Genomic DNA, 26,085 nt, shown 5'->3' with positions numbered 1-26,085 from the left:
GGGAATGGAAGGCCAGGCTTCCTTTGAAAGCTTGGTTACAAAGCCCCCTCCTAAAGGTAAAAGAGAAAGAAACTTCGGTGTCCATGTGAAAAGGAGAGTAATATTCTTTGAAAGTTTTTCTGCAAGACACACCGAGTTCTTAATCAGATATTATGAGTTTGACATCAGCAGGTTTGTAATACGTGTTTATTTTGTAGATTTTTTTCTGTGATGCCTCAAATTGACAATCTATAGTATTCTCACGAGGTCGTTCGTCAGTTTAATTTATGACTAAGCAAAATCAATCGATTACTGAAGACTTTAATAAGAATTCTCGTTTGACAAACGTTAGACGTTCCAAGTTGTGTTAGTATTTCTATCGTTATTTATTTATGAAATCGGCTGTGTTAGGGAGGTTAGATACTATTAACCAGGAATACACTATAAGATCACAGTCGATTCGTGACATTTAATTGATCTCACGTGAAATAAACCTTCATAAAAGTGAGAATATATGAGCCATACAAAGAGAAAAAGGAAAAGATATTCCAGAAGGGAAGAAAAAGAAGTGAAACTTTAATTTCTGGAATAAAGAGTGATTTGCTTGTAGATTCCGTTCGGATATTATGACTCTGTATTCAATTTGCTTCTTCCTTATGCCGGCAATTTGGAATTACTTCATCTCCAGTTAAACTTAAGCATGAAAAACATCAGAAGATATTATAAAATAACTTGGGAACTAAGAATGCCCTGATTGGTCAAAAACCTTTTGTTTGTTGCACTAGTTAACCCATACATGTAGTTATTTAATAGAGATAATAGACGCTGACTGTTTTCATAAAAATATCCCACCCTGGTCTTTCTCGTCCAGGAATTCATGCCACTGTAAGTTTTTCAAGCAATAGACTGCTCTTGGTTTCAGTTTACCAGTATAATAACCCACTTGGGATATTGGGAGAACACATAAAAAGTTTGTTCATCACTTTCATCTGGCTTATGATTTAATAACGTTGTGATTGTTCTTCTCACATCCCCAGTGGGTTGTTACACCAGCAAACAAATAGAAAGTGTGGTCTACATGTATTACTTAAATATTATAAAATGGTAGACTGCCAATGGTCCACTTTTGTTGAAACCCCTGATCTCGTGATCCTGTGATAGCATGGCCTTCTTGCCAGCTACTTTTGTACAATTTTATAGTAAACGGTTTTGCAGTTTAAACAGAAAAGCGTTAGTGTCCGTTTTCCCGTGGAGGGTCACACATAGATCCTTGAACTGCTTTTGATTATTACATATAGGTGAAGAAAAACATACAATTTATTTATGTGTTTGGTTTTCTTGAATAGCTGGTCTGCTGGCTTTGCTTGATGAAAATGAACATGATTTAAAGGTAAGTTTTCTTATCTCTTTCCTATAAGAACTTTATAACTCCTGTTATAGGTGTAATTTTTCTCGAAACCATTTTTGATTATATAATGATATTTACTAACTTAGAGAAACTTTAATTTTATGTAATATGCCTACAACCAATATTTTCATCTTTCTTTGGAACAGGTCTTTGCCCTTAAAAATCTGCACCACATTGTTGATGTATTCTGGGCAGAAATCTCTGAGTCTGTGGAAAAAATGTGAGGTTTATTTTTTCAAACTACTGTTTTTTCTTACAATTAATTAAGTTCTTTTGGTCATACATATGTATATTTAGACTTGAATGATGTGTGTGGCCTTATAATGTACATGTATAATATACCTTATTAGCTTTGTGATTGTATGGTTTGAAAAGGATAAACAAAATATTTGACCCTCTTACAAAAGTTAAATCCTTGTTAGGGTGTGGTTTTTTATTTGAACTGTGTTTCTCCTACTGAACAGTGAAGTGTTATATGAAGATGAAGCATTCAAGCAAAGACAGCTCTCAGCCCTGCTGGCATCCAAGGTACATACTGTAAACTAATCCTCACATAAACTTAGCTGCCAGAAGATACTAATCTCAGAAAGAAAGTAATCATAAAACGCAGTAGACTGCTGACAGGGAATTTGACTTAGAAATGTGCAGTCCATACAAGTGAGTAGTGCTTGTCGCACCCACTGGTTGGATAGTTAGTTGGAGAATAGCAGTTACATTAAATTTTACATGTACCATTTCTTCGGAGTAGGCCCAGAGACTAAATTGCATACCAAGAGTTTACTATCCAACCATTTTTTTGGCATATTTTGGTTTCTGTGTGGTTCATACCAAAACAAGTATTCACCTTACTGTTGGTGATAAATAGTGGATGTTTACCTCGACTTTGGTAAATAATTTTTTATTATCATGAGGTGCATGTTAATGATGATTAGAACTCTAATTGTGTGAAATTCTTCAAATCAATGTTTGTTTAGTTCAAACAGTCGTTGATCAATTAGAAAAATGAAGATCTACTTGATACCAGTCTCAGTCTTTGAAACTTATCTGTTACTTTTCAATGTCATTGTTTTTCAGGTGTACTACCACCTTGGAGCCTTTGACGATTCCTTAGCATATGCACTTGGAGCAGGAGACCTGTTTGATGTGAATGGGCATTCAGAATATGTGGAAACTATCATTGGTATGGTTAATGATTTTTAACACAAAAGAAATGGGTTCCTCTTTTAGTAAAAATGTAATTTTCATCACCATAGTTTAGTTTTGGTGTAGAGAATAATGAAGAACTGGTATGAAAATTGATGCAAATTCAATATTCATTTTTAAAAGTGCTTCACCATACATGTATGTTAAGGATTGAATATTCCAAAATGAACTTAAGTTGTTACCCCCTTCCAACCTAACATTAACATACAAATTCTCTACACTGTTCTTTTTACATTTTATTTGATACTGATAAGGAGACACCTACATGTATTAGCTTCCTATCCTAGCAGAAGCAGTATGCAGGAGGTTTGTCAAAAAGGCCTTGCCTGCGACAAATGTCCTATTGCTCAGTGGAAAGGTATCTAATGAACCAATTGATAGGTCTTGGGCTCTACTCCTATTTGACACAGTGGGAGTTTTTTTTTTCTCAAAGTATACCTGTGTCATTCTTTGAATGATATCCTCTTTTATTAAAAGCAATAGGTTCAAAATTCGCCATCTTCATTTACATCATTATTGCCTAAGGAGAATTCTGTTGACAATCAGGAGCTTTTTGAGTTGGTGATCATTTTTTCTATTCTCTTAACCTTAGTTTACATTTGATTCAAGTGTAATACTGTGAGGAGAAAGTAGAAGCCATCCACTATTAGGATGAAAGGATTAAATATACAGTATGAATAAATTAGTGTTTTACTTTGCAGCAAAATGCATTGATTCATACACTGAGAAAAGAGTTTATAAAGCAGAAAACCCAGATGATGATGTTACTATAGATACAAGACTTGAAGCCATTGTGGACAGGATGTTCAAAAGATGTTTTGATGATGGAAAATACAAACAGGTTAATATTTTAACGATATGACATGTACAGTACAGTATTGTGCAAAAGTAACACATGCGAAATGGGCAAATTTCATTTTTTGTTCTTGGGAACTTTCATGCGAAAGTTCAAATGATAATTTAAGGCTTCTTTAGGGAAAATTCTGTTGAGGTCAGAGTGATACTTAGTCAAATTTTTGCTTCAGAAGAAAGTTAAGTGAAATTTCAGGATAAAAAGCCTTGGTTTACTGTAAAAATTTTGTTCAGAGCTGTCTCCTAGTGGTCATGCCTGCATTGTATATACTGTAGAGTACTACTTGTACATATGCTTGAAGGTATAGATGTTTCATGCAATGGATGCATCCAGGAGCAACTATCTGTAATAAACTTTTCAATTAACTTACAGCTCAGTACAAAAAAAACACATGATTTATCTCATTTTATGGTTTAATACATAATGCAGGAAAATATTTTGTGTGTTGTATTTTATTTATACAAACAACAAGAAAAGAGGCTGTGCTTATTGAATACCAAAGCTGTACATGCAATCCAGTGGATAAAAGATTTGTCATTTGGACCTAAGATATAACTGAAAGTTATATTTTATTGTTATATTAGGCTGTTGGAATAGCCCTGGAAACAAGAAGACTGGACATATTTGAACAAGCAATTTTGAAATCAGTGAGTTGTTTCTTGTCAAAACTCTTGAAGTTTGAATCTCAGAACCAAAAACAAGTTAAATGTTGTGATATTAACTGAATGTAATCCTTTGTTCAGGATGATGTGCCTGGAATGTTGTCCTACAGCCTAACAGTCTGTATGTCATTGATACAAAGTAGACAGTTTAGAAATAAGGTAGGCAACTTTAATAATTTTGCAATTGTAAACATAGAGTCAAATTTGAAAAAGCTAAATTGTCACAATTGACTCTCAATACGTCAGGCTCTGGTTGTTCCCAGGGTGGATAACGCTATCCACTGGATAAATCTCTATCTGTTGGATGTTGAATTTGGTGTTGGATCTGTGCATTTTGGTAACAGTTATCACTGGATAGCAAGTTATCTGGAAGATAGCACTATCTGCCCTTCAAACAACCAGGGCCAGATGTTTAAGTAATGATGTGCTATTTCCTGATTTTCAATGTATGTCTCTTTTTACTTGCAAAGGCATAACAAATACAGCATATTCAGCTTTGATTGACCCTTTGAGTCCCAAGATCTGATTGCTAAATAAATTCTCCCCTCTAGCTGCAACATATCTCCTTGTACATTAGTTATGAGAATTTGGTGTTGGATCAAGATAACATATTCCACCTGATTAGTTTGAGTATTCTTATTACCTGTGTACAGGTTAATGTTAGGATATTATAGGGAGAAGTTACATACTTATCACTTCTGGAAGTTAAAGGGTCAAATACACTGCATCTTTCCTTTTGCAGGTCCTGAGAGTCTTGGTACAACTGTACATGAATCTAGCAACGCCAGACTTCATCAGTGTCTGTCAGGTTTGTATAATTTTTAAAAACTACTGCACAAGTATGTATTTGACATTTACATAATGATTTGAAATTCACCTTGGTGAATGAGTTTCAGTTTATTTTTGTGTTGACAAAATATGGTAACTTTGGGTTTAAATGTACATGGTGTATATTTTAAATCTTCAGTGTTTCATATTTCTTGATGATGCTCAAGGAGTAGCTGACATCTTGGAAAAACTAATAAAAGACAATGAGGTAAGATGATTCAGATAGTTTATTTTAAACTGTATTGTTTTGTAAAAATGCATAAAATGAGTAAGCTTCTAAAAAATTGTGGTGGAAGAGTATTACAAGATAATTTGATGAAAAGCGGACCCTTGAAAATCAGCTTTAGAGACTCTTTCATGGGGGTCAATTTGCATTATCAACTCAGAAAGAGATGAAATGGAGACAGAAATGCCTTGTGGCTGCAATTTAAGACTCCCCAACCAAAGGTCTGTGTTTACTTCAGGTATATGTAGTACACTGTCAGTTGTAGCAAAATTTTGGCTCATTGTGAGGCTTTAGGTGTACATGTGCCTGCCATTCATATCTTATTTGCCAATCTATAAGTTACAACCTGTACATGTACACGGCAACTCAGGCTTTTTCTTCAAATTAACAGAAAGATCAAACCTTGATGGCCTACCAGATTGCTTTTGATCTGTATGAAGGAGCCACTCAACAGTTCCTGTCATCTGTAACATCTGCGCTAAAAGCCACAGTACCTTTTGTATCCAGTACTGGAGCAACAGGCACTGATGCATCCGCTGAGGGAAAAGCTGATAAGAATGGCATTACAGAGAAGTCAGGGTGAGTAATTCACATACCCACAAGAAATCTGAATCCTTTTAGCCCCCATAAGTGATTAACATGTAACTTTTCCTTGCAATATCCATACATTATCTGGAAAACAGGTAATGAGAGTACTCAAACTTATCAGTTAGAAGCTGTTATCTCGATGTAATACCAAATTCTCCCAAGTAATATACAAGGAAATGTGTAGCAGCTAGATGGGAGAATCAACAATCAGATCAGTGATAAGTCACAGCGGCTGACCTTTGTATAAAAAACATCACAAACAATCTCCAGCTCTGTAATCATTCCACAGATGGACACAACTGTAATGTGAATTTGTGTCACTCATTATGAAGACAAAACTCTGTCACTGAGATAAATATTTCATCAAAAGTTCTGGATGTCACACCTTTAAAATTTTTTGTCTGCATAACATCCTTCACTGTATCTCATCATTCTGATCCTGATCAATAATATATCAGCCACTGAACTCCATTGTGATGAAAACTGATGTTTCATTTGATTTATAGTGATGCAGCTATGGACACTGATGAAGCAGAGAAGGAAGTTCCTGCTAAGAAGCCAAAACCAGATGCTGTTTTGGTGAGTTATCAATATTGGTAATAGGACTGATTCGAGTCCAATTCAGCCTGTAATCGTACGAGTGATTGACAAAATTGGACGACCGTGAAGCATGAGTCCAATTTGTCAATTGTGAGTATGATTACAGAATTAGATGACACAAAGTCTTGTTGCCAATTAATCAAAACCATGACAAAATTTGAGAAGGAAACTAGATTACATGTTATACATTTTTATAAGTAAACAATTTACCAGGCAAAATGTGAGACAATAGTGCATGCACATGACATGTTCTGTCCACTTTTACAGGCATGATGTGTTAAGTGTCCCTTTAACTGTTCTATTACACTGTCCAATTACAAGCATGATGTGTACACTGTCCTATTGGTGTTCCAATTGGGCTGGTGATATAGAAACTAACAGTGCAAGCTAACTACAGTAATAAAAAAAAAGTACTGCCCTCCCCCCGAAAGAAGAAGTGGACTCTTTGTAATCTAATAATTGTTGTTGTTGTTGTTTTTTTTTCAATGCATCACAGAGTGAAAGTGATAAAAAACTGGTTGACAAAGTTGACAAGTTGGTGGCAATCCTGGGTGGAGAGACTACCATTGCCCTTCATCTGGAATTCCTTATCAGAAATAATCATGCAGATCTACTCATTCTCAAAAACACAAAGGTACTTGCTTTATGCATCCATAAGTTTTTCACAGGATGATGTCCATGCACATGTGCATTTGGTTGGTGAAGGAAAACAATTATTTCCCCTCTCAATTTCAGTCTACGCACAGTCTATGTACTTGTAATTTGATGCTGATATTACTCACCAATCAGAGTTATTAAAGGCACACTGTACATGTACACTGCACCTGTCTGTTTCTATTTTCTTTGTTTTATTTAGTTACATGTACTTGTTTGTTTGTATTTAAGAGAGAAGAGACAAGAAAGTTAATCCCAGATAATTTTGTTCACCAGTCACAGCCAGAACTTGAATTTCACAGGTCTTATTTTCTTTATTTCTTTTCTACAGGATTCTTCTAGAAATTCAGTTTGTCACACAGCCACTGTAATAGCTAATTCCTATATGCATTGTGGGACAACAAGTGACACCTTTCTTCGGTATGCTATCAACTGAATTTCAAACAGTAACCTTGTGATTTGTTTGTTCATTTGTTTGTTGTTGTTTTTTTTTAGCAAGGATTGAAAGTGATTTTTCTTCTTGAACACACAGAAATAACCTTGAATGGCTTGGAAGGGCTACAAACTGGGCAAAATTTACAGCAACAGCAAGCTTAGGAGTTATTCACAGGGTGGGTAAATCTGTCTGTATGTGTCTGTTGTATCTTTTCACTCTCTCAGTGTTGCTGCAAACAGTGACTAACTACATGTATGTACATGTAAGATTGAAACTCTCTCAAGCTCCTTAATGAAGGCATTGACAAAACTCACACTAAATGGTTACAGTGTTTAAAGCCACATTCATTTCAAAATTGAGAAAAAACCTGGGATCAATATCAGTATCTGGGCAACTGCCCACCTACCCCTCCCCTAACCCAACATTAACCTTAACTTGTTGTCAATTGACTGTTGTTGAGTTAGGGGAGGGGTAGGTGGGCAGTTGCTCAGATACTGATATTGATCCAAAAACTGAACAAAAAAAAGAGGGTTTTAACTCAATAGCCTGATGGCATTGTTCATAGATTCTGCCACAGCACATGCATGAAAATTAGTTTCCCCATAAGGGAACCCATCCCCAACACTCAGTACTAATTCTATAAAATAAATTCAGAGAGACAGGTACATGTAATGAGAATCAGCTAAAGCTACAACAATGTTAAGATTGAGCACCTTATTTTCAGGGCTAGTGCCTTGTCACTTGTTGATCATTCGTTTATAGATTTTGAGAGAATGAGAGTTGATTACTGATAAGGCTGTGAAAAACAGAAGTTGCAAGGGCTAGTGCTTTGTTGTTTGTTGATCATTAGTTTACAGATTTTGAGAGGATGAGAGTTAGTTACTGATAAGGCTGTGAAAAAAAGAAGTTGCATGTCATTGATGGGAAACAAAAGGTGTTTTCATGTAGAAGGAGAGTACATTAATTTTTAACCCTTTTACCTGCTGCAAGTGTCTGGCTTTTAATTTCTCCCTAATATCACCCCTGAATCAAGATTGCAAGAAAAAAGGAAGTAATCACTGTTGTGGTTCAATTTTATCCTCCGTTCAAATTTTACTTTCTTTTGTTTTTGGTTATTGTAATGCATGATGATGAGTTTGAAACAAAGGAGAGTAAAATTTGAACCAAGGATAAGATTGGACCACAACATCACCAAGTAAAGAAGTGCTTGATTGTTAAACAAATTCTCCTTGTCAGCACCTTAGGAAATTTATAGAGAACATTAAGGAGAATATGCATACTGATGTTAGGATGCAGAAAGGTGAAGGGTGTACTGTTCATTTCTTTCCTGTCCTTAAATTTTTTTTTTCTTTTTCTCGTTTTTTAACTTACAGTTAAGGGGTGCTTTTTTATTCAGAGGTGCAATTAATAAATGCTTTTTGCATGCATTAAATAACAATAGATCTAATTGAATAGATTGATTATTTTTTTATCTAAAGGGTCATGAGCAAGATGCACTGAAACTGATGTCCACTTATCTACCAAAAGATGGCAGTGGAGGGAGTGCTTACCAGGAGGGAGGAGGCTTGTTTGCGCTGGGTAATGGTTGTTAGATATAAAATAGAGTACCTTTGATGCATTTTCTTAAAACACAAGCCAACGAGTAATAAACAAAGTCAGGGGAAAAAGACAAATGTGACAAGAAGTCAGCAAGTGCTTAAATCAGTTACAAGTATTTGTAAGCTGTAAGCCCTCAAGCCATTGGAAATGAAAATAGAAAGTAAACAACTGAGAAAAACAAGAAGAAAAAAAGGTGCTATTTGTCTTGACACAAGTATACTAAGGTCTCCTTTCAGAATTGAGTCCAAGACTTTTGGATTTTTGCACTCTGATGTTCTTCTTTCTTTACTGTGCATTTCACTTCTAAACTTAAGTACTCAAGTGCTTGTCATTGGTTAGTTTTGCATCTGATTAGTTGAAAATGAATAAAAATAAATGGGAGAGGGTAGCGATGCAATCCCATATTTCAATTTTCCAAGGGCTAAACTTGAGGAGGTTGGATATGCACGTAAAGTTCATTTACATGTAATGACATTTTCTTAATATTTCTTGATTTGGTTACAGGCTTGATTCATGCTAACCATGGTGGCAAGATTATCGAGTATCTTTTACAGCAACTGAAGAATGCAACAACAGATGTAAGATTTTACTCCTTAAATAAGAATGGTTATAACTTCATTGAAAACAGGCGTGTTATTCATTGCTTGGCAATTTTTCATTACCTACTTTGTTGTGTATAATTTGCAATGTAAAGTGTGTACATGCATGTTTGTATGTGTGATGTCTGTCTCAGATTTAAAGTAATTGAACAGACACAAGTGTAAATTGCAAGCTTAATGTATTTTATAGGGCTTCAAGTCTTGAATAAGTTTAAAAAGGTCAGGCAAACAGAAAAAACAGTGGAATGAGAAAGCTAAATGACTAGGAATTGATAATTTATTTGACACGAGGCAATAATTCTCCTTCTGCATTCAAATTCATTGGAGATGTTAAATGTACTTGTATTTTTCTTTCAGATGGTGAGGCATGGAGGCTGCCTTGGACTTGGACTGGCAGCCATGGGCTCCGCAAGACAAGGTATGTCACTAAGAAGGTATTTCTACCATGCAGTGTTTTCAGCGCGACAAATAAAGCTGGTCGATAATTGATTCAGAAATAATGAAAGAAGGAGTATGGCGTAAATGTTCAGTTCTGTTGTACCTGTGGGGGTGGTGGCCGATCAGCAGATACTGTAGCCCTTTTCAGTAATACTCCTACATGCACGTACGTGTATTTCCCAACTGTCGCTCTGACACTCTCCTTGAGAAAGTTTTTGTTTGTCTCGTAATTTAGATGTCTATGAGCAGTTGAAAACACAGCTTTGGGAGGATGATGCCGTGACAGGTTAGTAGTTCTTTGATAGCTCAAGTATATCCTTCAGTCATTAGGAATTTTTCTGATGTAGGCGTGGCTCAACTAATAGAATTTTGACAGAGCTCTATCCAGTAGAATGTGCTATATACGCAACAGTAACGTCCACACCTGATACTCCATTAAAAAATTCTTCCACTCTTCGAGAGAGAAGATTAGCCGATAAAAGTCTTCATGTTCATGCGTGACTCGAAGGTTTTGACTTCAGGAATTGTTGGTACTTTGACCAAACACTTAAAGAGATGCTTAACATTTGGCGATTTCTCCTCGAGAAGGTGCAGTACACTTGACTGCAGTTAGTAGAGTTCAGTTTACCGTTATTTTTTATGTTACAGGTGAAGCTTGTGGTCTTGCCATGGGTCTTGTGATGCTTGGATCAAAATCTGCCACAGCTATCGAGGAGATGGTTGGGGTACGTTCGTTTCTGTTTTAAAAAGCCATCCCCCCCACACACACCCCACCCCACCCTGTCCTTGATGGGAGGTAATTAGTTTTCAGGGATTCCTCTGTGGGGGTGGGAGAGGAAGAGAGGGAACACGAAAATTTACTATTGCCATGAATGTGTCTATATTTTTCTCCAGAATTGTTGCCCACACTGAATTAATACTCAGTAGGCACATCTTTTGGTTGAGAACCTGCGAAACGAAAACAGTTTCTTTTTAATTTTTGATATGAGCTTATTTTCTACCGCAACACTACCTACAATCTAGCCCAAACGGATAAAAGTGACAGTACTTTTCGGGTTTTTTTAAAATTTTATTTTATTATCTGGGGAAGGAGAGAGACAGAGGCTTTTATGATATAAAAAACGTTTCGTTTCCTCTGTTGTAGATTGGTCATGCCCCCTGTCATTTTTGACTTCAGTGGCTGGCTTTGTTTTGATAAAATGTAATTGTTTGTGTCTGATCTGTGTTTGACTCGCAGTACGCTCAAGAAACTCAGCACGAGAAAATCCTTCGTGGGCTCTCTTTAGGCATTGCTTTGGTAAGTTCAATTAACCGAATTACTTAGTGGCTGCGTACCTTGTTCATAATTGCGATGATAGGAACAGCTTTCGTTGTGTTTCCCACAGGCAAAAATTTATTCAGAGAAAAAAATCTTCCTCAGAGTTAGGACGAGGTCACGGAAAGATATAAGATGCAATCCACTGATCAAACACTTTTGGCGACAGTAGCAAGCTTATCCGGTTACTGTGAACCAACGATTGTTATTGTTATTTTTTTTACTCTGACATTTTAAAAGTGCTGTAACACGAAGTGCTGAAAATATTTTTTTATGGGGGGGGGGGGGAAGGCAACTATGAGGGAAGGCTGAAGTTCACTTACATTTTGTACTCACTTGGCCAGAGGACGTTTTATATTATTATCTGTGAAAAGTCTGGATATCTTGAAACTGATACTTTCCACGAGCATGTGCAATGTGCATATATTGTACCATGGACCATAGTCTGCGAGCAGTTGCAGTCATTTTCGTGTTGATTAGACGTGGTCTCCTTGTTTCATTCAATTCCGTTTCCGGAAACTGAATTTAGCGAGAAAAACGAAGTGAATCATGAGCTAACCGGAAGTGACGCCAATGCAAGACCTTTTCACTCTTCTTTTGCTTGGCTTGGAGTGAAACGGAAAATATTAGTTTGGATCATTGGAGTGGTTTTAGGCCAAATGGTTTGATCAGCATCGATAACGTGTTCTAAGGTAGATGTTTTATTATGCAGGTGATGTACGCACGAATGGAAGAAGCCGATGCGCTCATTGAAAGCTTGATGCAAGACAAGGATCCTAACTTGAGGCAAAGTGGCATGTATACAGTAGCCATGGCCTACTGTGGCACTGGAAACAACAAGGCCATCAAACGACTCCTTCATGTCGCTGTACGTACACGTGGTTGTAGATTTTTCATGTGACTCTGTCACACAACTGCCTTGTCATTTGTTTAAAAAACACTTTTGCATAACAGTGCCGCACGACCCTGCCACACATCCATGCATATGTCTCGCATACTGTCACGCAACGTTCTTGTCGCACAACATTGGTACACACCAATTTCTGGTTACGCAGATTTGTCACGTTACACTGTTCCGCAGCTTTCTTGTCGTCTGGTTATTTCTGTTACTCAAAGGTGTCGCCCGAGAATGCCACACACTTCGATGCTGCGTGTTAGAATTGCAAGGAAACGCTTTTGGTCATCTCTTAGTAATCGTTCACTGGGCCGCTGACTTGTCACTATCACTGTCACGACATCACAGATTAGGACTTCCTTAATTGCTGTAAATGGACTTTCCATATAATTTTCTTAGTATATTGTAGTATGGTAATCGAACTTTCTGCAGCAAATCATCGAAAACGCTTTTTTATTACAGGTTAGCGATGTCAGTGATGACGTAAGAAGGGCCGCCGTGACGTCACTAGGTTTTCTCCTTTTTCGGTAAGCTATATGAAAATAGATCGAATATCATCGATTTTAAAAGTACAGTGTGAATCTCAGTTTATTATAGATGCGATATCTTTGAAAAAGAGACTTAGCAGTGTACTGTAGGTCATTGTTGTCTTCTGTTTGGACCAAAGATAGACTGGTTGGGACTCGATTTGGGTTCCAGATTGTTGTGTTATGTCCTTGATAAAGACAGTTTACTCTCATAGTTAATTTTCAATTGGGGGGAATTGTTTGATTAAACAGCAATTCTCAAAGCTGAAATCACGACAAATCAAACAGACGCGGTAGAGAATTGATATCGAGATATTGGGAAATAAATGGGGTAAATTTAATTGCAAGGTAACTTTTTAAGACTAGTATTCAGAACCCAAACTAAAGAAAGTGTCTCTTAACCTTGTAGAACTCCTGAGCAGTGCCCAAGTGTGGTGTCCCTGTTGTCAGAGAGTTATAACCCTCACGTGAGATACGGAGCAGCCATGGCCCTGGGTATTGCCTGCGCAGGCACTGGATTAAAGGTATTTCAACAGAAATATCAGACTAACCGTAACACTGGTCGTTATTTGCAGCGCCCTAACCTCCCGCGCAAACTGTTTGCTAACTTAGCCCCGTAAAACTTGTATGATTATCGCTTACCAGAAGCAATGAAGAGAAGATACAAAGAATATTTTGTAGTTTGAGACTTGAAAATCCTCGAGTGTTTCGGTCGATGTCGAAGAAGCTCAACGTTCGTGATCTTTACTTATTTATTTATTCACTTATTTGTTTATTTATTTATTTTTTTTAAGGAGGCGATTGCTCTTTTGGAACCCATGACAAATGACCCTGTGAACTATGTGCGGCAGGTAAGATGTAGCTCTTAGTTGTGTAAATCAGACATCGAACAAGTAAACAGATGATATGATGAGGAATAATTATGTTTTCCTTCTTGTCACCAGCGTGAGACAAAAAAAAAATTCTGAGTCCCGATGAGATGATATGTTGTTATCAAACTTTGCTGAAGAACTCAAACTTCAAAACAGAAGTGCAGGGTTTTGTTTTAGCTTTAAATGTTTGATATCCCAGAATCATAAATTTCTGTTTCTGTTTTACTAGGGTGCTTTAATCGCCAGCTCCCTGGTTCTCATCCAGCAGACGGAACTTGCGTGTCCGAAGGTAATGAAATTCCGCGAGATCTTCGCAAAGGTGATCAGTGACAAGCATGAAGATGTCATTGCTAAATTCGGCGCTACCCTAGCTCAGGGAATCCTTGATGCCGGTGAGTATTTCCACCTCGCTAGTGACTGCATTTCGTGCATGTTGTACGGTGCTCGTGCGTTAACGTCGCGCTTGCGAGACAAGACATCTTTTTGTTGTACTTACGCAGAAATTTCCAGTTTCCTTTTAAGCCGACGTCCGGCAAAATGAGAGTACATGCTATCACGAAACATAAAGAAATAATGCATCGTTGAAATTCATTCACTTATTTTTGTCTACTAGTCACCTACTTTTAATATTTTTCTTTTCTACCAGGTGGACGTAACGTGACCATCTCGCTCGAATCTCGCGCGGGTCACACGCACATGGCAACAGTTGTAGGACTGTTTGTATTTACACACGTGTGGTACTGGTTCCCACTCTCTCACTTCTTGTCCTTGGCTTTTACTCCCTCGTGTATCATTGGACTAAATTCCGATTTGAAGGTAAAATCAATGCTCTATTTTTTAGTTAGAGAGAAACAAATAAAGACTCCAATGTTTCGCACTATTTTTAGTTTCGATCCAAGGTTTTTGCTTGACGGTTGAGGGAACTGGGCGAGAAATTTGGAGTAGGGATGCAATTCATGTAATTAGGAACAGAAAGCTAAAAAAAGAAAATATGGGGCAAAAAACCTGTGGCGTTCAGACTGACTTCGTGAAGCCAGTTTGAGGTTCTAACCAATTGAGCTTCGAAGAAACCAACGTTGTAAATAGTTCAGATAAGGTTCATGCGTTACTAAGGCAGATATGTAATTAAACTATTAACCCTTTACCTCCCAAGATCTGATTGTTAATTCTCCCCTCTAGCTGCTACACATTTCCTTGTAAATTAGTTTTGAGAATTTGGTGCTAGATCAAGATCTAACAATTTTTACTTGATACATTTGAGTATTCTCATTACCTGTTTGCTGAATATTGTAGGGAGAAGTTACTTGTTAATCATTTCTGGGAGTTAAAGGATTAAAACGAAAATATTGACTTGGGAAATGAACTGACGAAATGATCCTCGCTGTGAGATTTTACTTCGTTCCTCTTTGGGTAGTCGCTGATTTATATCGTGTCCTAAGATTTTGTGTTTCGTAGGCTCGGTATGGATTTTAACCCTTTAACTCCCAAGATCTAATTAGCAATTCTTCTAACTGTCGGCCATACAGTTCTTGTGATGTTAGTTTGGAGAATTTGGTATTGAGTCAACTTATAATCCCCTAACTGATATTTTTCTTTATTCTCATCACTTTTCTGCTGGATATTGTATTGATATTGTAAGGAGAAATTCTGTCCTGGTCACTCATGGGAGTTAAAGGGTGAAACAAGTGCACTATCGTGAATTTCTTTGTTACTAATTTGCATTGTAGATGCCCAAAATGCAGTTCAGATCCAACGTGAAGCCATCAATGTACGCCTACCCTGAACCTCTGAAGCCTCCTAAGAAAGAAGAGAAGGAAAAGGTATGTTTGTATGAAGAGGATCATAAGGTAGAAAAGTGAGTCTTTGATTTGTTATCCTCGGCAAGATAATGAGAAAATCAGTGTTCATCCGCTTACTTGGGTAGAACTTCTTTGGATTTGATTTTCAAGGCTTAAAATTGGAATGAAAGTCTGTGTTTTAGTACTGCTTCTTGCTGTTAACCGCAAATGTTTCCTTTCATCTTCCTGTTATTTTGCCTGCGTCTTACTAGAGTAAAGACACCTCATCTTTTTTTTTTTTTTTTTTTCGTTCCCAGGTCACTACAGCAGTTTTGTCCATCACAGCTAAGGCGAAGGCCAGAGCAAAGAAATCCGAGGCATCCGAAGACAAGATGGAAGTGGTTAGCAATTCATTCGCCTTTTGATTCGCAATATTTCTATCTTTGCTTTGTTCAAATTTGTTTTAAGGCTTCAAGATAGTCATATTCGTTTCGTCTGAATCATGGCGCTCTAGCACACTCGCTCCTCCACGCGCGTTTTCTGATCAACGTACTTGGGAAATAACTTATTTTAATGCACGTTTTATTTGCTTCTCTGACAGGATCAGGAAGCAGACAAAGGAAAAGCTTCATCAGCTAAAAAGGTGAGCAATAATCTTTGTTGCTTTGATTCGTTATCTCTTTTACGTATATGGTTGTGGTGATTGTTGTACAAAAACTTCACAGAATAAAACTCTAACCTAACTCAAGATTTCATGTGAGGAACGATCCTACGTAATATCAGGGTGCGAGCGGTGACCGGACCACTTTGCTGTGTAGATGGGTTGTCATAGCTCTCCTCTCTACTCAGGAGTGTAAGAGGGCACCAGCTTACCGTCGGGAGTACCGAGGGGGGAGGGGGTCAGAAAGAAGCAATAATGCATGGTGGTCACTTTAAACCTCAGAAACCGGTATAATGTCAAGCGCGAAAATGTTGACCGCTTAATTTTTATGTATGTTTAGGTTTGTTTTCGTTACGTGAAACTAAGTTTCATCACATAAAATGAAAATTCCATAAAATATAACGTTACTGTCATTTAGCAGCGTTAAGCAGCTGCCAATCCGCAGAATTTTCTTGCCTCTCGGTAAACCGCGGAAAAGATTGGGCACGGGGCTTAATTCATCTTTTCAATTTTTAAAACATTTTGTAGGAGAAAGAAGGCGAAAAAGACAAGTCCGAGGAAGAATCAACTGTTGAAAAGAGTGAAAAGGAAAGCAGCGAGAAAATGGAAGAAGACGAACCTGACTTTGAATTGTTAGAGAACCCGGCAAGAGTTCTACCCGCACAGGTTTGTGCAGTCACCTTGGTTTTTTTTTTTTTTTTTTTTTTCTCGTTAATAGTTGTGAATTCAAAAAATGAACGAAACTAGAAATATTTTGAAGCTTTAGGTTGCTAGACAAAGAGCTTTAGCGAGTATCCCGCCGTGATTGCGGTTTTCTGTTTGTGTTATGTATCCTTTCCAGACGTCATAGTGCATATTGTTTCGAAATTATCTTTTTACATCTTCCAGTTTTGATCTGTGCCGCAGTTTGTGTGTGGTTTTTTCTCCTTAATTCTTCGCCGAGTGTGAATTTTGTCATTTTTGTAGTTATTTTGATATGCGATACACAGACTGGTACACCGGAGTGAAAATTGAAAACTCTTGTAGCAAGAGGTTCAAGTGGTGTTCTACCTCGGCATAAATGTGAAACTAATGCTGTTAGCAGCGACGCATTAACGAAGATTGTTTCTCTCTTTATCAGCATGTCTTCTTGTTGTATGCGATTAACTATTGCCACGAAGTGGTGTATTTGTATGCATTGAAATTTGATTTTTTAAGAAGTCTCGCTGCATCAAGGTTGTTTTATATTCTACATCATCTCGGCTTACCTGGATTTCGTTTCTTTAAAGAGATATTGCTCTTAAATTATTTATATACCGTGATGCTAACATCTTTCTTTCCGCAGCTCAAGGTTATCTCCCTACCAGAAGACAGCCGATACAGGCCTCTAAAACCGGTAAGCTTTACTTGAAGCTTTTGATTCAAGTTATCTTAAATGGTGTTATTCGTTTGTTCTCAGAAAGGATTAAGGGGAACTCGGAGGTTTTTTTTTCCAAGCCCCTCGTGATTTTCCAATAAAAGGAGTCCTTGCGGTTTGTTCAACTCTTTACACTCAAACATCAATGTGCATATTCTCCAAACTGTTCTCTGGACATTTCCTGAGGCGCTGACAAGGAGAATTTACTTCACAATCAAGAGCTTCTTAGGATAATATTGTAAGGAGAAATTAAATGCTAATCACTCTTAGGAGTCAGAGGGTGAACTCCTAGAGGAGATAGATTTTAAGAATAAGTTAGCGGTCATAGCTCTTCCCTTAGCGCTAATGGATTAGTAATTTTTATGGGTCTTTTTTTTTTCACTGTAGGTTAACATCGGAGGAATTGTGATGATGACTGACTCCAAATCTGATGAGCCCGAGGACTTGATCGAACCTCTTCCTGGTAATAAATCTCTCAGTAACTTACAGAAATTTACTACCACAGTCGAACCATCCGTCTGCGGACATTTTCGAGGAAAGATGAAATTTTTATTAGAGAATTTCCCTCCATTAGTATTATGACACATTAGACATATTGCTCAAGTCCAACTGTATCTCACCAATACGGTTTTATTATGTTTCTCTGCAAATGATACTCTGCTCATGCGAAGTTGTGCCTACACTCGTCTGTGGAAAGAGGCTGGTCACTGTCTTAAAGCTGTCAGTGAGCTGAATGTGAACAACGATTTCGTTCACATTCCAAAAAAAAAAAAAACGTTCCAAAATTGTTTGAATATATCTAAACCTTGTATCGGATTCTCTCCTTCCCCTCAATAAATCTTCAATCTCCAATGCATCAATATATTCTCCACACATTGGAGTTAATCGTAACCGTTACAATTTCCTGAAATATAATTGTTGCATCAACTGCTTTATTTTTTATGAATCATTCTGCACAGTTGTAATCGGACAGCGTAGTCGGACAATTGGCTGTAATTAGACACTTGTAAGCGGACAGTTGAAGCAGCCAGTCATACTAAGACCACTCAGTTAAATCCACCAATCACACAATAACGTTAGCAACGACCACTTATCCTGGGGAATAAAAAGACCCGGGGAACTTTTTTACTTTAGACATTGTCTACCAGAGATGTTTGTATGTTTGTCCTAAATGTTTTTTTTTTTTTTCTGAAATTGTAACAGTTATGATTAATTGGTAACAGGACTTCCTGTCGTCCAATTCTGTCTGTGATTATACCTCGTGATTGACAAAACGGACTCCCGCTTCGCGGTCGTTCGATTTTGTTAGTCACTTGTATGATTACGGACCGAATAAGACTCCACTCGGTCCTATTACCTTTATCAATCCTTTAACTCCTAAGATCTCATTAGTAATTCTCTTAACTGTTTGCCACATGATTCTCATTATGTTAGTTTGGAGAATTTAGTATCGGATCATTTAGCAACTCCATAATTGATATTTTTCGTTATTCTCATCACTTGTCTGCATGACATTGTATAGATATAGTAAGAAGAAATTTTGTCTTGGTCACTCACGGGAGTTAAAGGTTAACTACGATGAGCTTATTTTGAATTTGATTTCTCTGTTAGCTTCCTCACCCATGGGTATTGGCACTGAAGAAGAGGAAGACGAACCTGACCCTCCAGAACCGTTTGAGTACGTCGACGAAGATTGAACAAAATTTCTGCCTCAGACTGTGTCGGTTATTTCATACCATTAAAAACAATTTTGATAAATGTAACAAAAGAAAGGAAAAAGACAAGAACGAACTTGAGAGTACTTCTCATAGGTTTGAAAGGTCGCACTCTTGGCTTTGAGTGTCTTTCGAGTGTTAAAGAAACAGTGTACAGTTTAATAAACAGTAACATCTGAAGGCAGGACTCTTTTTAGTTGACTAACTTGATGATGGGAGAAGTAGTGGCGTGGACTGTGACGCGACAGTTAGCGCGTCGGTCTTGTGTTCGAGATCCCCGAATTTCAGACCTGGCCGGGTCATTGTGCTGTGTTCTTGGGCAATGTACATCTCTCTTATTGCGACTCTCTCCACTCAGGAGTATATCTGAGTAACTGCCATGAAAGCCTGATGAGGTGCTGAACGACCTAAGACAAATCTTCTGTAACTAGAAATCACGCCAATTTAAGCTTTTGTGCAGCGAACGCAATGTCAAATGGATTTCACGTCGGGGCTAGACCGCTGACCTCAAAATATGATGCGAAACATGCCAGTCAGTTGGCTTTCCTCTTCAGTAAACTAGGTTTTACTGGAGTTTTGCAGTAGAGTCAGGCAGGAGATACAAGCTATTATTTTTTTTGCGCTGTCTTTAAATAGTGACTCCTGGAGCTTAGGAACTCATAAAACTCCACGATGTCGTCATTATTCTCGTCCAAGACGTCAAAAAGCGCTCTAAGCTGGTGATCTTTGAGGGGGGCGTTGAGTTTCTTCATCCCGGTGATAAATTCAGTTTTAGTGAGGGTCGTTGAGTTTCCATCCTTGGCCAACATCCTGAACAAGTCTATTAGACGAAGACCCCGTGTTCGAACAAAGGCGAGAAAAATCTCTACTGCGTCTGGCTTTTTTGTCTTGCCTCTCATTGCGTCTCCGCCCCTGATACTGACATCCCAAGAACAGTTGAAGTTTGGTCGTTCCCGGAGCAGAGCGTCAAGCTCCCTTTCGCATTCCTTGTCAAACACCACATCGTCCAGAAGGAGCTCTCGCAAAGCACCCGTCTGGTTGCCTCGTATACCGCGGAGAAGTGAACCTGCGCCGGAACTCTGAAAGGGATTTTTACCGATCCTCAACACCTCAAGGCTTTGATTCTTCTTTAGGGCGTCGGCGATCTTGAAAACCCCAGCGGTATGAATCCCGCAACTTTGCACCTCCAGTACTTTAAGACAATTGTTTTTCAGCAGAGCTGAGCCAAGATGATTCGCTCCCTCGTCCAAGAAGCAGTTCCAAGAAAGTTCCAGTTGTCTCAGTTTCTTGTTCGTCACTAGTCCTTTGGCAAGCGCCTCGATACCCGCGACACGAATGTTGTTCCAGCTGAGATCAAGAAGTTCCATCTTTTGATTTTTGGAAAGCGCACGGCCCAAGTGAATGGCGCCCTCGTCTCCTAGATCATTATAACTGAAATCCAAGCTCTTCAAGTAAGGATTGCCAGATAAGGCTTTTAAAAACTGCTTTATATCCTTACCATGAATTCCACAACCGCTTAAGTTTACTTCCTGAAGCGAAGCATTCTCCAGTAACATGTCTCCAATTGCTCTAGTTCCTAGTCTCCCAATTTTGTTCTCCGAAATGTCAAAGTTCTGCACGAAACAGTTATCTTTGAGCATTCTGGACAGAGCAACGGCTCCTGCTTCTCCAATCCCGTTGTCATGGAGGTATAGGGTTGTAACCACAATGTCTTGCTCTAGCGCTATGGCGATTGCCTGGGCGCCGATATCTCGTATTCCATAATGTTTAAGATCTACATGGCCTTTTGGAGATTGACGAACAAATTTGGCAACAGGAACAGTGTTGAGGGCTTCACAGGCATCAAAATATCGCTCCACAGTTGTCTTGTTGGGTTTGCTCTTCCGCGAGTTATCAACGTCAAAATCATCCTCCAAGTCTGTCTCAAATTCTTGATCATCCGAGAAATATGTCAGATCTTTTTTAACATTTGTAGTTGATGTAGGTGCTCTGTTGGCTGCCATCGCTTTGAACAAGGAGATTATAACAAGCAGGAAAAAATTGTGAAAGAGGAATAACTCCCTTATGAAATCCTAAAATACATGGCTATTATCCGATCAGAAGTATTCGAATTTCAAAAATAACTCTTCCAACTTTTTTTTTTCTTTTCACAAAAAACCCTCTGTTTGGCGGTTGAACATTTATGTTTTCTTTCCGCTCTACTCAAGCTCCTTAAGAATAGATTCCGTGATCAAAACAAGCATTGTGGTGAATTGTTCAGATGAATTGTATCCTAGGCGCCTCATTGCACTCTTCCTATTGGTGCATGTATCTGTGATATTGAAACTGATTATGTCCTTTTTACACTCCGTGATCACGAAAACACTTTGATACGATCTATATCTGTTTGATTGTTGTCGGGGGAATGTAAGTACGTGTCTTAAATAATAGATGAAAGATAAAAGTCATCAATAAAAGATTAACCGCTGCTTTGAAGCGTTACAATTTTAAACGTTTTGAAAAACGTTGTTTTTCATTTTTGTCGAGAATAAGGTAGAATTCATATCGACGGTTACCGAGTGAGATAAAATAATCTACAATTCACATGTAACGTTTTTAATCGAGAGATTTTATTATGTTTATCGAGAGAATTTAATATTTTAGGAAACGCAATTATTAATCTTATGTCGTAATTTTACTGTGAATCCTCAAAACAACAATCGTCGAGTCATAAAATTTTTATTTGGCATTTACTTCCGGAAGTTGTTAGATCAATGAGGTTGTGAACAAACCTGGTTTACACTGGCGAAGCACGCACACGTGCACATAGCAGCAAGCAAAACCAGTATAAGGCACTTTGTGTAAAGAGAAAAAAAGACATGTTTTACACCTGAATGCCGGCAAGATGACGGTTTTAGATCACAGTTGTGTGAAATCCTACGCGTGTAGGGAGATCGACGGGAAGGAGAGAATGGGGCTGATAATGCTCTCAGTTGCGATTGCACGGCATGAGTTTTGAAGTGGTTTTCCCATTTCCCATATCACAACCTGCATAGCAACAGAAAGTTGCATCTGCTAAAGATGATATGCCATTCGTACTCAATTCACAACAAAATGGATTTGGAAATATCCGCCGCCGCACATACCTTTCTCAGCCTCCATAAGAATAAACCCTTCCTTCAGAGCGGTTGAAAATAAGTGTCCTTCTCCCGAAGGGGATTGGAAAAAGTCCATCGGTGACCTGAAAATGATAAATCCCTTGTGCTTAAGCTATTTTCTGTTTCATGAGCGCAACAAAAACGCAAGAAGAAAGGAAAAAGATGATTATTTGCATTTGATAACATTGCCTACTCAAGCTTGTGTCTAACCGTTTCCATGGTAAAAAAAAAAGGCTGTTATACTCGAGCATTCGCTCGGGGGTATTCAGGGGTGCCCATAACACCCCCTCTTTCCCCCCCCCCCCACTCCCCCGCTTCTTCTATGAGATATATGCTTTAAAGTGAGTTAAAAAATACAAACCGTGCAATTCAGGTTTGTAGAAACGCGTAGATCTGAAGAATTAAAATGCCAGAAATCTTTTCAGCGCAAGATACTCCAAGTGCTAGTCCTCCTCGGCACAGGAAAATGAGCAGGCTGACAGAAAGAGATGAGAAGCAGCATAAAAAAAAATTCTTTTCAGGCGCGCGGGGTTCGTTACTATAAAATTCCCCTCCCACAATGTAAACTCCAAGTCACGCCTCTGAGATAAACATAAATGTGGGTTCCGATATATCATTAACTGTAATTTTTGTTTATTTTACATTACGCGCGGATCAAGAAGGTTTTTATACCTTATCAGAAAGAAAATAATTGGTTTTAGCTGAGATAAATTAACAATACATCTTTCTGACCTCATAAACCACCGCATAAATTATTTAACGACTAGTATGCCTTAGAACCTTCCAAGTTTTATCTTCGCAATTTTAAAGGATCTCTTTGCTTATTATACTGATCACATTTTGAAATTGCAAATTAATGTCAGTTACCTGACATTAATGAAGGGTCTAAATGGGGTTAGCCGACAAGCGATAAAAAGGCGAAGAATATAACTGACTACCGACAGGACGCAAAAAGAAAATGGAAAAAAATTACCGATTTAATCAGTGACTAGTAATTACTAACCTACAACCCACATGATCGGACATTATAAATCTTTGTATTCAGAGGGAAGCATTCTAGGTAGCCACTCAAAATTTGGGCCATTCAGTGAATTATAGAATTTCCCGTCATTAAACTTACCTTGTGGCCGGTTAAGAACGCGGGCTCATTTCCAGAACAGCTAAACTATGATACATACACTGTCCTATTAGTGCTCAAATTGGGGCTGGTTGTGGTTGTCATAGTTGTCATTACCATACACCAAGTTTTCGAATCTCTGTATAAATCTGCTACAGTACCAATTTTGAGTTAAATACAGTAACTTTCAAAACTATTTTTTTTCACACCACAAACAGCCAAGTTAAGAGGGGCAAGGACATTAATAAATCAATTTGAAAAACTTTTGTAAGAAGTGTTATGAGGACTTACCCCCAAAAGACCTGTCAAGTGGTGATGTGGCACCTCCACCTGTTGGTTCCACATCAGTTTTTTTCCCTTTTATGGCACCAACACTGAACTCTCCCAGCTTCCCATCTTTCACAGCGTTATTAAGTGTTATGATAACATCTTGTTCCTTTGTAGTGAAGTTGAATTTTAGTGCAAGGTCAACAAAAATACTTCCACACCTAAGGACAGACATTGACAGAGGGTTAGAGTGACATGAAATGGAAAACAGATCACAAAAGAGAAAATAATAAAATTTCTATATCTCGTTAATTCACATACCTCACACTTATCAACTGCACTCCTTCGTAGCCAGGTTTACCAGCAAAAGCCTCCTTGAGCTGCAAACATTTCAATTGTCTTAGAATGTTAGTATAGTGTACATGTATCATGCACACATACCCATAAGAACAAATGAGGATGACACCAAATGGCTAAACATGGCTGTTTAGCCAAAAGTCAGCTGAGAGTCAGTCTCTTGAGTATTTATCAGTTGTTTCTTTAAAGTGCTACTTCAATGAATAATTGTCCTTCTTTATATGTTACTTGCCTCTTATTTCATAAATTTGAAAAGAAAGCACCAGGCCTCTTATTGCCCTATAAATACAGACCATAAGCAAACACTGAATAATAAGAAGATAATGTGGCAGGCCTCTAAACTTCAAGATTTGACAGAACTCTGACAGACTGCGTACAATCTAGGAATTCAAGAAACACTGTAGAATTAAATGAACTTTTCTCCACACATTCTCCATGAGCCAAATTTCCTTTTAATCATTATACAGCCAGCACATCAGTCTCTGACCCTGAAATAACCAACACTCAGTGACAACTATAATTAACAATTTGACAGATCAAGTGAAGTCCAACACAGGCTCACAGTTTATTTGTGAGAAAAAAATACCTCCAATGTAAATGATTATAATGTTTAGCTTTGACAGCAATCCCTTACCAAAAAAGATAGCCTTGAAGTATACTTTAAGTATACTACAAGTATACTGCATCAATAGTGGTTATACTGCAATCATACTTCAATAATACTTCAATAGTACTGCACTTACTTAAGTACATCTGCAGTACCATTTTTGAAGTACACTTTAAGTATACTGCTCAAGTGAAAATCGTTTTCTTTGTTGTTGATGTAAGGTACAAGTATACTTTAAGTATACTGCTCGAGTGAAAATACACTCGATTAATTTGAGGAAAACAAGCATGGCTGTTATTTTTTTGGCCACCCGTTATTTTTTCCGGTACTCGAGCCTACGAATAATTAATTTTCATTTTTGATCATTAACTGAGATTTACTGACTACCGACAAAGATCGAGGATTTTAACCGATTACAGAAAAAGTAATGAAATTCTAATCCAGCATGAAGACCCCTCCATTCATACCATCTTCACGGGCTATTAGTGGAGAAAATGGAGTACCTTTTGCTTCGTTTATTTCTCGACGTTGCAGCTTTCGTATTTTCGTATATTAGATTTGATCTACTCAGGTTTGCAGATTTAATGAATATAACCGAAGAAGTTACAATTCATAGACCCAACGTTTCGACACTCCTGTCTAGTGCCTTCATCAGGGGTAATCTAAACGCTGCAACAAGAGGTCCTTTTCTATGATCACTAATTAGCGGCCTTTTTTTCTGACGAGGTGTAAATAGGCGTCAGGAAGCAAACCGCCATCGTCACGATTTAAAGGAGCGTGGGCGGAGTTAATATGCCAAGCCTCCAAACAAAGGCGCTGGTGGTAACGCCGATTAGTGGTGATAATTTTAGAATTATCCCACCGAAGTGGGTTTTTTTTGTGTAGTTCCTTTCTTTTATCTAACGTTAAACTACGTTTCAAAGCGAATTAAATAAAATGCCCATGCTTAGCGAGCGTATATCGAGTTTGGGATGTAGGAAGTAGGAAGCTAAGAGGACACTAAAGAAGCGTAAGCTGTTAAGAGTTGCTTGAGGCGCAGCCGAGACCAACTCTAGCTTCTCAAGTGCTCTCCAAACTGCCCAAGTGCATCCATCACTCAGTATATGCACAGTCAGGCATGAACCAATTATTTGGTAATATAGCATGCAGACACAATTTGTGCTTAAAAAAAAGAGAGTTAATTACAACTGCGTCGAGTCGACCAGGTTATCGTGTTCTACCCGAAAACTATGAATAAACGACAAGGCAGAAACGACCAAGAAATATTTTGAGCCCGAATCTTTCGAGTGGTCGCCTTGGCCCCTATGGGAGCAAGCCTGTGTTTTGCTGATGGATTGATTCGTTTAGCCGTGAGAAGAATGGGACACC

At 38.1% G+C, this 26,085-nt stretch overlaps 3 protein-coding genes across 3 annotated transcripts; 1 reads left to right on the top strand and 2 right to left on the bottom strand.

The window, feature by feature from the left end:
• On the top strand, positions 1–19,412 carry LOC113676578 (26S proteasome non-ATPase regulatory subunit 1). The gene is made up of 34 exons (XM_089210549.1): positions 1–171; positions 1,326–1,369; positions 1,534–1,607; positions 1,852–1,915; positions 2,462–2,567; positions 3,292–3,431; positions 4,028–4,090; positions 4,187–4,264; positions 4,848–4,913; positions 5,073–5,141; positions 5,551–5,738; positions 6,254–6,326; positions 6,844–6,981; positions 7,333–7,421; positions 7,534–7,612; positions 8,916–9,015; positions 9,541–9,614; positions 9,993–10,053; positions 10,309–10,359; positions 10,722–10,798; positions 11,311–11,370; positions 12,101–12,256; positions 12,746–12,810; positions 13,220–13,334; positions 13,605–13,661; positions 13,912–14,074; positions 14,329–14,498; positions 15,410–15,502; positions 15,778–15,861; positions 16,062–16,103; positions 16,650–16,787; positions 17,446–17,496; positions 17,905–17,980; positions 19,129–19,412. Exons 1-34 carry the CDS (start codon positions 153–155, stop codon positions 19,212–19,214), a joined length of 3,009 nt encoding a protein of 1,002 aa, XP_089066675.1. The 5' UTR covers positions 1–152; the 3' UTR covers positions 19,215–19,412.
• Positions 18,122–22,678, bottom strand: LOC113676577 (uncharacterized). Its single transcript, XM_027193249.2, has one exon. The coding sequence runs from the start codon at positions 21,233–21,235 to the stop codon at positions 19,841–19,843; it is 1,395 nt and encodes a 464-aa protein (XP_027049050.2). The 5' UTR covers positions 21,236–22,678; the 3' UTR covers positions 18,122–19,840.
• LOC149043648 (uncharacterized) lies at positions 21,586–24,335 on the bottom strand. The gene is made up of 4 exons (XM_089210097.1): positions 24,075–24,335; positions 23,778–23,974; positions 22,004–22,066; positions 21,586–21,650 (listed from the first exon to the last, which is right to left on the bottom strand). Exons 1-4 carry the CDS (start codon positions 24,182–24,184, stop codon positions 21,586–21,588), a joined length of 435 nt encoding a protein of 144 aa, XP_089066223.1. The 5' UTR covers positions 24,185–24,335.
• Between the last annotated feature and the right edge of the window lie 1,750 nt (positions 24,336–26,085).

The sequence above is a fragment of the Pocillopora damicornis genome, chromosome 6, assembly GCF_964200805.1.
Source record: "Pocillopora damicornis chromosome 6, jaPocDami1.2, whole genome shotgun sequence".
Classification (NCBI taxonomy): Eukaryota; Metazoa; Cnidaria; class Anthozoa; order Scleractinia; family Pocilloporidae; genus Pocillopora; species Pocillopora damicornis.
Note: the sequence above shows the minus strand (reverse complement) of the source record. Positions and strands in the feature narration are given on the sequence as shown.

What these genes read in the sequence shown, in the direction of transcription:
- LOC113676578 (XM_089210549.1), top strand. An exon ending in ATATGTGGAAACTATCATTG is followed by an intron (nt 2,568 to 3,291) that starts GTATGGTTAATG and finishes TTTACTTTGCAG; the next exon opens with CAAAATGCATTGATTCATAC. An exon ending in AACAAGCAATTTTGAAATCA is followed by an intron (nt 4,091 to 4,186) that starts GTGAGTTGTTTC and finishes TCCTTTGTTCAG; the next exon opens with GATGATGTGCCTGGAATGTT.
- LOC113676577 (XM_027193249.2), bottom strand. Translation starts at nt 21,235, where the DNA reads ATGGCAGCCAACAGAGCACCTACATCAACTACAAATGTTAAAAAAGAT.
- LOC149043648 (XM_089210097.1), bottom strand. Translation starts at nt 24,184, where the DNA reads ATGATACATGTACACTATACTAACATTCTAAGACAATTGAAATGTTTG. An exon ending in GTGCAGTTGATAAGTGTGAG is followed by an intron (nt 23,975 to 24,074) that starts GTATGTGAATTA and finishes GTCTGTCCTTAG; the next exon opens with GTGTGGAAGTATTTTTGTTG. An exon ending in GCTTCGCCAGTGTAAACCAG is followed by an intron (nt 21,651 to 22,003) that starts GTTTGTTCACAA and finishes CTATTATTTAAG; the next exon opens with ACACGTACTTACATTCCCCC.